Below are 13,210 nucleotides of genomic sequence, written 5' to 3'. Positions count from 1 at the left end.
TTGGAACAACTGCTAAGTCACAGCCTGAGTGTTAACGACAATCTTCTCCCTTTGCACTTATCTTAAGATAGCACAAACAGATAAATTTACAGTGTCTGACAGAGAGAATTCAAATTTTAGCTAATGATACAAAGCTTTCATTATGATTAGTGAATTATCACAATTTAAAAGCTTGATATTTTGTTAAATAGTCTCAGGCTACCAGTTCATTTTAATGATGCTGATAGGGTTTAAAAGAAAAAAGGGAGGAAAATAAAATTACATACACAAAAGAAAATCATTCCTTGATGTGTTAGGGTTTTTTATTAATGAAAACACTATAGACATGAAAGGGAGTCAATGTTAACACAAATTATAAATGAAGAAGCTGGAACTCACTTTAAAAAGTGCAAAGGTTCAGAAGAAGAAAGACTTTTCTTCCTGTGACTCCCTTTGACTTATTTCTGTAAGCTACCTACTTATCCTTCCTCAATAGCCTTTAAACTTCAATTTACACAGTATAAAAATATAGGAGATGGGAAAAAGAGAGGCTGAAAAAATTTTAATCCAATTTTTTTTTATATTAAATATTATTCTACTAGGAGAAAAAACTTTTTTGTGTAATTACTTCATTTTCAATTTCAGGGTAAAGTATTTAATACAAACAGGAACACAGAATGTCAAAACAGCAAATAGCATTACTAAGGCACAGTTATCTGTCTAATAAATTTGTATATTTTGCATAATATAATGTTGATAACCCCGATCACACATTACTGTCTGGAAAACAGAAGCCTCCACCATCATACCTGCCATCACCCTCCCTCTTCACTCTTGTGCTTTTCCTCACCATTGAAGAAATTAAAATAAAATCATGCTTCTCTTTCTTCCCCCCCATTTGTTTCTCAGAAATCCCAAATAACACTTCAGAATAGTTGCACTTTTTCCTTCCAGATTTGTGTGTGTGTGTGTGTGTGTGTGTGTGTTGCACTTTGAGTTTTTGTGTTCTGAAGGAAAGTGGGACATGTTTATGTAGGACATGTATGCATGAAGGGAAAAAAATGAGACAAGAGGAATGAACAAGTGACCATGTTCTGAAAACACCGCCTTAAATTATCTGTCATAATTTGCATGGGTAATTAAGCTTTTATGAGAGCAATTTCCCTGGTTTTGTAATAGAAGATAACTACAGGCACCATTTCTAATTAAACTAATCAGAATATTTTTAAAAAATAAATCTTTCTTCATAGCCCACATCTGAACGTCAGCATTCTCCATGCAACCTGTAAGAACTCCTAGAGGTAACTGAGATAGCAGTGCTTATGAAGCTCAGAGAACATGTACACAGCCCCCTGGGACAGCCTGGTATGAATGCTATCACTGCCTCTCCTTGACTGCTCCAGACCATTTTATTTCTTCAAAGCTTTAAGGCCACATCTTTCTTTGAAGAGGCAGCATCTCCATCTATCAATCTCCAGGTCTGTGCTCTGGATCTTGTCTCTACACCTCTATCGTATCACCAAGGGCAGGAGTAGTCATGATCCAAGCACAGACTGCAGAGGCCATCCTGTGCACATGGACAGATGTACTTCTTCTGTTTGCTGTCAATCTCTTGGGTAAATTCTAGGCAGAAAGACAAGCACAACATGAAGGACATCTGCTGTGTGCCTGCAGGCTAGCTTCACACACACACACAGCCAGCCTGATGCACCCAGGTGTACTGGGAGCCTGGGCACGAGCTGCTGCCAGGGTAAGCCAGCAGCCTTCCCACAAGGCTTCCCAGTATGCAGAATGTCTCGGACTTTCAATGCACCCATCAACACCACTACTTGGGGGTCTGCCTCACACCTGGGATCAACCTGTACCTACTCCCTCCCAGTCTCACTTGCAGGGGTTCCTATCCCATCCCAGACAAACCTGTAGTCCAGAGAGCTTCACTTTGTAAGTTTAGCCAGCTTCTGCTTGTGTCTAGTGTAGATGTTCACTCACCAAACTTATCACTTAAATTCTAAAAATCTTACTGGTCTGAAATTTATGATTTCATTTTTCAAAAGTGCTATAGGATTGAACCTAAGATAACATTCACATGAGTATTATACGGCTTGAAAGGTTACATTGCTTCAGACATTTAATCAGACACTGAAGTAAGACCCACTACCTTCTAAACATCAGGAAAATTTTCACACTCTATCACAGACACAGGAAAAACAAAATGTTGTAGAGTAGCAACAACTAATAAATTTAAAGAATAATTGCATGTTTTTGATAACAATTTTGCCATTTCATTCTTTGGCTCCCTCAGAACATTTGCTTGCTCCAGTGAGTTGTTGCCTTTAAAGTACTCAACACTTCCTGCTCTAATCCTGCTTCAATAGTTTTATGCAAAGAGAGTTAATTAGGAAAGAGAGCAAAAGAGAATTATATCACTGTAACAACAGTACTTGGCATTTAGTAGCCTCTTTAGTTTGAAACTCTCAGTAATAATTTTAATAATTATTATTAAAATAATTCTCACAAACTACTGCAAAATAAAAAGGCTTCTAAAAGTCTATGCTTTGCTACAGAGCAAAGCTAGGAGTATGGCTGCATGTTCTCAGGTCTGTAACTATGCCTACCAGACTGTCCATCCTTACCTTGCTTTTTTTGGAGTCACAGAGAGACAGGAACAAGTGGAATTAACATATAACCAACCAAGAATATTTTTCCCAGATGTCACATCAGGCTGACAGCCATGAGCAAGCATGTAGGCTGCTACCCACTTTTGGAAATAAAAGGTACATAAATGTGCTCAGATGTCTCTTGCACATGGAATACATTAGGTTATGTCACATTGCAATCTTGTATGAGCAGCACTGTCTAAGCATCTCCAAAATGGTGATACCCACCTTAGGAAATACCACTTTCAGGAGACAACTCGGACAATTAAAATACAGTGGTGGCAAAAAGCTAAGTAGGCATTTTCCTGTGCAGACCTTTAGGCAAGACCAGAGCCTTGGAATCACGCTCTGCTTTTAAATTTCATGGCCAGGTAAACATTTTCAGCCCAGCTCAGTCCTTTGTGAATCCCTTGTGTACACCCCTTCTATTAGTCAATACTGCTTGTGCAGAAGAAAAAAAAAACCTCAACCCAAAACAAACAACAAGCCATATTAAAACCTGAAAAGCTGATCTCTGCTCTGGCAAATCTTTTTTCCTCGTCCTTCAAAGCCCTCACCTTTCACTCTTTATATATGGTGAAAAGACAACAGTCATTTGAAATATGAAAGCTCTCCAGGTAGAGAAGTGACAACACAAGGCTAAATGCAATAAGACTAAAACCTTTTCTTCTTTTGAGATTGGTGTGTAGGAAAAGAACCAAGGATTTGTTGAAAAAGCAAACTGGTAAAGAAAAACACATAAATAGTGAATGTTGATCTCCCCCATAAAAGACCAAAAGGAAAATTAAGACATTAGAAGAGAACTCACACTTAAAATAGAAAACATTGCTATATCCATTTTTACATCATGTATTGCTAGCCTTTAGGTGATGGTCAGAAAAGTCAGAATCTCCCCTTTGTTCACAGTTTCAATATTATTGCTTTCCTTCTGTATTACTCTGGCAGTTTAGTAGCCTGAGGTCAGGCTCCAATTTGCCAAACTCCACATTATTAACCTGATGATGTATTTACTTCTTTCTCCTCAGCACAATATTACAACCCACACATTGCAGAGAATATAATGTATTACAGTCTGCCTTATGAGCTGCATACTTAGTCAAAAAAACAAAATACAGAATATTCATAAAGAACTTATGCCCATAAAATTAAATAAGCAACATATGACTTTATCATATTCAGCTGTACTTCTAAGAGTTGTTAGTTTTCCTCCATATTGCTGTGCAACAGTATGTAGCCAGAGTTTTCAGAGTTTCCTAACTGATGAAACACAAGAACCTGCCTTGTCAGTATGGCCCACAAAAAAGTCTATCAGAATTTAACTTTTTATGCTACCTTTTGTACGAAGACTCTTATTGACAGTGTAAGTGACAGGTTTCATGCTCTGCAACAGTTCCACAGTAGGAAAAACTGTTGCTTCTCCCTTCCGAAGTATTCCTTATCAAGGGTATCATAACTGCCTTACCATCCTGTCCAGCTCAGGGGTTAAACAAAACAGGTTCTTTCTGGGTCTTCTACAGTCTAATCATCCAAATTTAACACACTTTAATGAAAATGAATAAGAAAAATCTTAAACCAGTTTTTTAGTTATTGTTGGCTTCATTAGTCTATTAATTTATCTATTAGTCATGGAGCCTGCAAATTGGCAATGTCAAAGCTTTTGCTGACTGCTAATTCTCTTATGTGATGTATATTGTAAAAATAAAAAAGATACATTAAAATGCCAGCAATATATACAGCACGACATTTTCCACTCTCCCTAAAATGATTTATCATGGTCATGTTCACACTCATTCAGCCTCCTGTACCATAATTTATTGGGAAACTGTTCCATAATTGCTGGTATGACTTTGACAAGAATTATATGATGAGAAGGTTTCAATCATTAACCATCTAGAAATATCCAGTGTTATCCTCACATATGGCAATAAAAGCTACATTGGCACTTCATCCAGTCACATCACTTTTCATATTCATTCATATTACCAATTTAGGGTGCTTTCCACTAGCTGCTCTGAAGAGTCCAAGGAGGCAGCAAGACAGAATTTTAAAGCCTTTTCAAAGTAAAATCCAACAGCCCCTGAACCAAAATCCCCTACCCCCAGCTATCTTTGTGTTTGAGCAAAAGCCAATGAAAACCAAAACATATAAAAATAATACTACAAGCAAGGAAAAAAAATTAAAAATACAGTTGCTACGTGGATGGTGAGATGAAATGGATGTTTTACTGCGTCTACGTGCAGAGAAGAAGTGTGCATGCTCCTTTCCCTGGGTACAGCACTTGTACTGCAGTTCATGCTGCATTGCATGCTGCAGCTCCATTTCTTTCTGCAGAAGAAATTGCTCACCCATTCATTCTCCTCCTTTAACACTGAAAGAACTGAGGCAAAAAAACAAACACCTCGGAGTAGCCCTTCCAGGCCACATTTACATGCCTAAGTACTCATTAAGCATATCACCCTCTATGGGATACTCTGGATGCTTCACACCATCAACCTTTATAGCATTATTTTAAAATCATGCTTCACGTTTCCATGATCAAATATGGACTTAAAAGTTAAGCACCCATTCCATTCTGATGACAGGTATACCTTGCTCTGTACCGTTGCTAGGGTAACAGATGTGGTAGCCATTAGATTTACGGTCAAATGTATTCCCAGGAGGTTTTTGCTTTGTTTTTGGTTTTTGTTTTTTTTTTATTCCTGGTTGCATGGTTGTGTCAAATTAATTACAAAGAAAATTCAGAGAATATGCTCTCAGCTGAGACCAGCAGCTCCTGCAAGTTTTGCATTTACCTTCTTCAGGCTTAAATGTAGGAGATAAAATACACAGATGCTTTAAACAAATGATATCAAAATTCTTGCTGCAGATGGAGCTAATGAAAAATTAAAAGGTTATATCATAACCAAGACTTAATTAACTAACTACAGCTATCCAAAGTCCTGTACACTGTAAAAGGGAAAATATTTATCACCTGTGAGAAAATACTTTTTGGACCTACTTAAGCAATGGAAATTATTAAAAAATTCCATACACATTTCCTGCCCATTATTGAGCATACATCAGAATTCTTCTCCTGATATAACATTTAAAAAGTATCTTGTGGTGTGACTATTTACATTCAAAACAGTAAATATTAAAGTTTTCATTAAAAACTCTTGGGTTTCAAAATTTTCTTAAGAGGTAGGGGAAGAAACTTCCTCAGCAGCAGCTAAGAAAATAGTATCAGAGCTTCCGTACAAGTAGCTGGGAAAATATTCCTAAGCCAATGATTTTTATTTGATTTTTTAAAATTATTTGCCTCTTTTTCATGGATCACAGTTTTAAAATACGTTTCTGTTCTAAACCAATTTTTCTGTATCAACCTTTGTAAGAACTTCTTTGAAATCTAGTAGAGAGCTCTGATATTTTCTGAAGTGCTCCCACTGATATTATGGCCACACTGTACACCCAGCCCTCAAAAAAGCCCCACAGGAAAGCTCAAGTTGTCTTGAGGGGAATTAATACAGTCTTCATCTCAAAGAGATCCTGGAGAATTACATCCACACAAACAAGAGTCTCTTAAAAACGGAAGTCTAACATAACTGGACTAGTACTCTATGAGGTAGTACAACCAGTGTTAATTTGTAGTGAAACAAATATTTAAAACATTAGGTGCTTACAGAAAGGATGAACAATATGGTGTTTAAATTGAATTACCACTTTCTAAAACAATAATGTATCTCTGTTGTTGGATTTACAAAAAGAGATATTCACAGATGACACAAAACTACTTTAAGCAACTGTGGGCTCACGCTGCCAAAGAAACCACTTCCCAAGAGACTCCAGAGCATGTTTCCTACTTGTCCATGAGATTATATACTTCCTGTTCCAGTGCTGTACATAGTGACCATGTTGCTTCTAAATCTTTTTCAAGCCACTTTAGGAAGTGAAAAAAGTAAATTCAAAAAATCAACAATTTTTGGCTCTAGTGCTATCATCCAATGCTGTAAGCAAGCAAATCTAGAGCTAACAAGAACAGCCACATTACAGGAATAAATCTATCATCCCACCAGATGGTACCAACAACCAGAGTATTTCCTTACCTGCCTCCTGTCTCTCTGAGATGATGATGAGGAGGAGGCACTTCTATGTGATGGAGTGGATGTTTTGTGAGCTGGAGATATACTCTTCTCCTCTGAACTCATCTTTGCAGAAAACTTGTATTAATGATCTTGTGCTCTTATCACTCATGGACAAAAATGCAGGGGATAGTCTTCTGCATCCTTCTGTTTCACAGTTTATGGACAGCCAAAGAGGAAGTCAGTCTCAGCTAAACTCCACCTTAATAAAGAAAAATGTGGGAGAAAGAGTGAATGAACATACCCTCACTCCAAAGTAGCTCTGCAGCAAAGAAATCTGTTGACTATTTAATCCAACACATCTCCCAGTCTTTTACTCCCCTTCCCAACAGCTACCCAGCACAAATACAAATGCATTGTTCTGCATTCTCACAGAAGATTGAAGTGGTATTATTTTTTAAAACCCTAAGGAAAGGCTTAAGTAATTTACAGCAGCTCTCAGGCAAAGTTTAAAAACCCTTGATAACACGATGACATTATCAAGTAACTCCTCAGGCATTCCCTTCCCTATAGCACAAATACCACTGTACACCCCATTATAAACAGTACGTTGTAAAAATCCTGCAGTTAGATCAAGAACTCTGCAAGTATTTTAAAAAGCAGGTGCCTCTCTCAAAGGTGGTGCCCTCACCTGCAGTATCAAAGGCTTCACTGAGGCAGGGGGAGTGCCTGGCTGGGGGCTGCTGGCCAGGGCTCCCCCACCCCCGTGCAGGGTGCCTTCCCTTTTCTCTTTACTCAGCCACTGCTAGGTATGCTGCTGCTTTACAAGTAGCAGGGAATTTCTCTCACTACCCTCCACCCAAACCTTTAATTTCCACCTAGAAACAGAAAAACAATACTTAGAGCAGCTCAGAGGATATTTGTGTCAATAAACAGTCAAACACTACCTGTCAAACCCTATCAAAATGCTGCAAGTACACCATGACAGTTCAGGAATGGAGCCACACTTCTCCATGTTTAACAGAGCACCGTGATCCTGCTTCAGCTGACTGATATAGAGTCTGATCTTCCATTAACCTTGGATAAAATTGTTCCCTGAATGAGATGTTAGCTTCAGGCAGATGACATATCTTCTCCACTGCCCTCCTAATTTTGAAATAGTGCCCTTCCACAGCCACTGTGCTGACAGCACACCAAGGGTCAGCACAGCACAGCTAGCTGCAGATGGTGTGGAGAAAGGTGCTGTCCTGCATCATGTTAAATCAGATCAGGACAAACATACATTAACTCTCAGACATGAATGCACACTCAAGAAGAAATTATTCCATATTGAAGACAAAACTCTAGCTTCTCCAGACATGACAGCTAACCATGGAAGAATATCATCCTGAACCCAGATACTCACACACAGGCAGCTAAATAATTATTTACATAATGCCACCAACTTCTGAATACTGCACCCTAAGAAAAATGCACCTGCTGGAGCCAAGATCTGTGATTATTCAAAACCTTTTCTGCTTGCTGTACTAAGGGCGAGTGGAATGACTTCAGTTTATTAGTTACAAGTACTTTTGCAGTATGAGTATCATCCATATCTTATGAATGAGCTTCAATCTCCATTAAGGAGACACCCATAGAATTACAAACCCACATATTACCCACAGAGGCCACACAGCATCCCAGTGAGTGGGAGGACATGGCTGTTCCAACAGCAAAAGCTGCCCACATTCTCTGAACATCTTGGCAAATTCTGTATTCTTTTCAGGATGACAAGTTCCTGCTAGAAGAAGCCTAACAAGATTGGTTATGCTGGAGCTGCCAAAGCCAGCTACAAGACTAGAGGTTGCAGGAAGAAAGAAACAAGCTGCACAGCACATTTGTTTCAGAACTTCAGAGAGAAAACCTAATGAAGACGAACCCAAAGAAAGGCTTTTCCTTTTATCCTAACATACCAGGGGACTGCTGGTCTAGTTTTAACAGCATTTTCATATCTTACAAATGCATCAGGGAAATTTTAGTCAACGAGGTGTACCAACAGGGATATCTCAAGGTCTATTTCATTTAAATAAAAAATGAAATTACAAAAATCAGAACAAAAATACAATCCTAGTTCACAGAGCTATGCAGAACATTTGAGTTATTTAACAGGAAATCTGTAGTCACTTTCAGCTATGAGGTCACTGAATTTTTTTTAGCAGAGTAGCCTTCGGGCAAATAAAAATCAAGCCCTTTTTAAAACATCTGATCTTCACTCAAGTTGACTCAAGTGGAAAAATTTATATTTAGTAATAGCACAGAGGACAATGGTCTGGCACTTCAAGTGTGTTCTGAAGGCACTTGGAAGCAGTAGATGCTGTTGTAAAAGCAACCACAATGCTAACAAGGAGTACACAAGAAAATCTCTTCTGTAAATAGCTGCCAAGTTTGGGATTCTGTCAAGTATGGACTTTTTCTTTTGAAAGGTATTAAATAAAAGTAGTGGCTTACACCTGAGCCAAGCTCCACAATGGTTTTGTTGTGCTCTCCAAGCACTAAGAGCTGAACCTAACCAGCAACTTGTTCAAACCACACTGACTTGTGACCACAACAAAACAAAAAACACAAAAAATACTAAACCACCCCCTTCACAAAGAAAAGCAAACATTTCTTCTTGCCCTATTTCACAGCAAAAATAGCTTCAATACTAAACCACTATTACTTATACATAGAAATTTCTGATTAATTAACAGTGCAATTCAGGGTTAAAAGTCAAAAAAAAAGACAACTGGAATATTTGGGAAAACATGACTTCTAAGAGGAGCAAAAAAAATTATGCAAATTAGTAAGAGTTAGAAGAGATCTCTTTCTTCTTGTTCTTGAACACTGAATTTGGATTCTTTCTATATTGCTAAGGTTCTATCTTCCAATTTTTGCTTAAATTTGAGCAATAGATCTTTTTTAGAGCATGTTAGAAGGAATAAATCCAGTGGAATTGACATAAAGAGAAGACAGTCTCTCTGTAACTATGATTGAAGCGTACAATTAGAAATCTAATTTTTGGCCAACAAATTGAACTTACCAAAATGAAAATGATGCTTTTGAAACATTTTTAACAGGCTTTTTCCATCAGTCACTGGCAATTTTGCTATTGATTCCAATGAGAGCAGAATCAAGTTATATACCATGGTAGTATGTTTCTAGAGAGTAACAGAAAATCTAAAAACACATCCAAAAACTATGCTGATGGGTTTTGGATGAGTGGGGATGACCTCCTGGTAATCATGCATTTGTTCTGATACTGTTTCCTGACAAGTATAAGGCAAATTTTATTATCCCTTTACTTCACAGCAAATATATCCTCTACATGGAAGTACTTCAATCAATTTCATCGGAAATCAATCTGAAAAAAAATCACAACATAGGCAAGGGTAACAGCACTGCTGTTGGTTATTAATTGCTGTATATCCAAGTAATAGCAACTTGTAGGCTGCATTTTGCAAACACCAATTAAATCACCCACGAGCTGCTCAGAACCACCTGTCAGTTCAGGACCATGAGTGGATTCAGCCCAGAAAATGGGACAGGGCATTGACCTGCTTGAAAGTTGCTTTGCCAAGAGTTCCAAGGCAGGGGATTCATTCATTACTTCTAGCACACGAGACATGCAAAAAGCAGACACTGCAGAGATATTTTGGCCATTCAGAAGTTTCAATGGCCCGGCTGGGAGTTTTGTCCTCAACTCTTTTTGTTGGCATCTCAACTATTTTGAATCTAAAGCATAATTATCTACTGGTTCTGCAGTACATTGTTTTTTAAGTTCTTTACTTGTTTTTTTATGTAAGGTGATGTATAGAGAAAAATAATATGCCCAAAGTCATGGAGAGAGCAAGTCTCATGAGCAAAACATGCAGCGAGACCTTTTAACTCTGATGCATAAGGAAAAATACACTGTGCCATGATTTTAACATACTCCAGAGGAGACAAACACCTATACCTAATTTTATTCATAAAGGAATGACAAATTACCACATAGGAATGACAAAAAGTAATTATTTAATATACTAAAGGTTTTTTATTGTACAGTTAAGGAATCATTTATAGTTTCCTAAATATCTGGAATTTAATATCTCTTCTATAACTAACAGCTATTCCACCACTTTCTTGTACTTTATCCCTACTATATTTATTTCTTAAGCTAGAATTGAAGTCAAGATATGGTTTTCTCAAAGTTTTTGTGCTGGATCTCAATTGTTAAAACTTGTCCGGGCCTGGGGGGCAAAAAGCTACAGATTCCCCATTCTTCATCCTTTCTCTACTTCAACTAAGATTTGAATATTTTTTTCCTATATAGTTATTTTTATCTCATTTATTCTCAGTTCATTAGTGGTGTGGTTTGAGAATTACCCTCCACACCCTCTGGTGTCCTAAATCAAACACTAAACAGATAAAAAAACCCCTTCATTATTCATTTCTTTTCTGTCTTCAAAGGGTTACTGTCTTTTCCTGTCTAAATAAACAAAGGAAAATGACACTTCATTTTTCATCTCAGAAACCACTAATTTTTACACTAGAGAAATTTTGCTTTCCCAGAAGTCCTGCTGTCTATCATATGAAACAAAATTATTTCAAATGCACTAAAATAAATGACCAATCCACTACTTAGCTGTAGAGTGTGATTATTTTTATATTAATACTACTAAATAGCTTGAAAGAAAAAGAAGAGCTAAGACCTACTTAGTGATTTCTCATCACCTTTTGTCTTGGGTTACAATGCTTGATGTACATCTTTTAAAAGTATTTCTTGAAATTTTGTATATTGAACTGCTCAGTAGTGTCAAAATACTGAAGGAGACACTGAATATCTGTTTAAAAATTCATTACTCCTCATTTTCTTCAATGAACAAAGTACATTGCATTTGAGGTTACACAGATTGTCATTATTTGAAATTTCATTTTAAAATTGATTAATTTTTTTGGCTACTTGCTAAAATTTAAAAATCAAAAGGTAGGGGGGGAGTAATGAAATGGAGAAAGGTTATTTTTACTGGGGAGAAAAAAAATTTTTTTGAGTGGCATGAGACACTGCGTGAGGGAGTAAACTGGGCAAAGACTCGGAAACACAAGCTGTATAAGCTGCAAAAAATAATTGGGCGACACCGAGCAGAAAAGCAGCATGTGGAATTGAATATAAGCAAATTAAAGGTAGGAATATTTGGCTATAATGCTTTAATAAGCCATTGCTGTATGGCAAGTCCACTGACACTGAATAGGAAATCTCTGTCCTGTCCAATAATCTAAAAGTGTTCCACCAAGCCTGGGCAACTGCATCAACTGCAGGTTTGCAAAAAAGCTATTAGCAGAAATGATGAAAAAGTACAGATACGTATATTGTATAAATCCAGAGTTATGAATAAATGCATGTCATTTAAAGGATAAATTAAAGTTTTCAATCAGTAACTCAAAATGAAGTCTGGACTCAAGTAACAGACTTCTGTGATTAATGTTATGTTGCTTCTCACTCTGAGTCTTTTCTGCAGGAGTGCCCAGAATACTTCATTGTTTAATATCTCTTGTGGTATTGGAGTAATTTGAGAAGACAATTTAGAGCACAGAGATCAGCCCTTAGACATAAATGAAATAAAAGTATGCAACAGTCACTGACATTAATTCAAGGAAAACATTCAAACTGATCATGGGCTGCTTTTCACTCGGGAAGGAAGAGGTTTTCTGGGGTGCTGTGTAACACAGTCATTCAACATTCGAGCACTCACTGAAGGCCAACCTTTGTTCTCATATAATGAGCAATATGCAACTGCCTCTTTCCCTCTTCACTGCTGACCTTCCATGCAGGAAAATCATAACCAGCTTTTGTTACAGTACATGAATGTTGCTAACACAAAAATATAATGGAAACAAAATTCTCAATGCGGTAGCAATGATTTGATGATTTAATAGACCACTTGTAAGAAATAAGCAGTTTGTTGTTTTTCTTTTTTAACAGACAAAAGAACCAATCCCTTTACAGACACTATTTCAGAATCAGCCAGATTACTTTAGCAAAGTATTAACTTTTTAAGAAAAGGTTTTCATAAATTCATTTTAAGTTTTGTTTGCAGACCTCTGAGCAGTGAATTTTAAATCACTGATTAAAAGACAGCAAAACAACACTTGATCTAAGGGAACCACTCATTATTTATTTTGAGGTCCAATATTTATAAGTTGGAATAAATTAGGTGCTACAGGAAAAATGGGAAATCTAGACAGTACTAAATTATTTTTAAGGTAGAAGATATTAGAATTCAAATAACTGTATTACCATTGCTCTTTTCAAGTATTCTTATGAACTGCCTACTGAAGGTTTGGATAACAAATGTACATGTCTATTCTCAGGCATTCATCACAACATTGCCATATGCAAAATCTCAGTCTGATATTGTATACAGCAATGCATACAGTGCCTAAATACTGCCATAAATCATTGTCTCCCTTATTCAAGAGGCTCTAGATCCTGCCTGTTAGCTAGGAAATGAGTCGCAA

General features: G+C 37.1%; 1 protein-coding gene across 8 annotated transcripts in view; it reads right to left on the bottom strand.

Moving 5' to 3' along the window:
- The window catches only part of OSBPL6 (oxysterol binding protein like 6), a 96,521-nt gene that overhangs the window by 47,879 nt on the left and 35,432 nt on the right, over positions 1–13,210 (bottom strand). For all 8 annotated transcript variants that reach the window (XM_072932293.1, XM_030277559.4, XM_032749403.3 and 5 more), the window contains one exon: positions 6,719–6,956. In XM_072932293.1, coding sequence (XP_072788394.1) covers positions 6,719–6,820 — 102 coding nt within the window. In that variant the 5' untranslated portion in view covers positions 6,821–6,956. The remainder of the gene's footprint in view (positions 1–6,718; positions 6,957–13,210) is intronic.

Source organism: Taeniopygia guttata, chromosome 7 (genome assembly GCF_048771995.1).
Source record: "Taeniopygia guttata chromosome 7, bTaeGut7.mat, whole genome shotgun sequence".
Lineage (NCBI taxonomy): Eukaryota > Metazoa > Chordata > Aves > Passeriformes > Estrildidae > Taeniopygia > Taeniopygia guttata.
The sequence above is the reverse complement of the archived record's forward strand: the minus strand, read 5'-3'. Positions and strand labels throughout refer to the sequence as shown.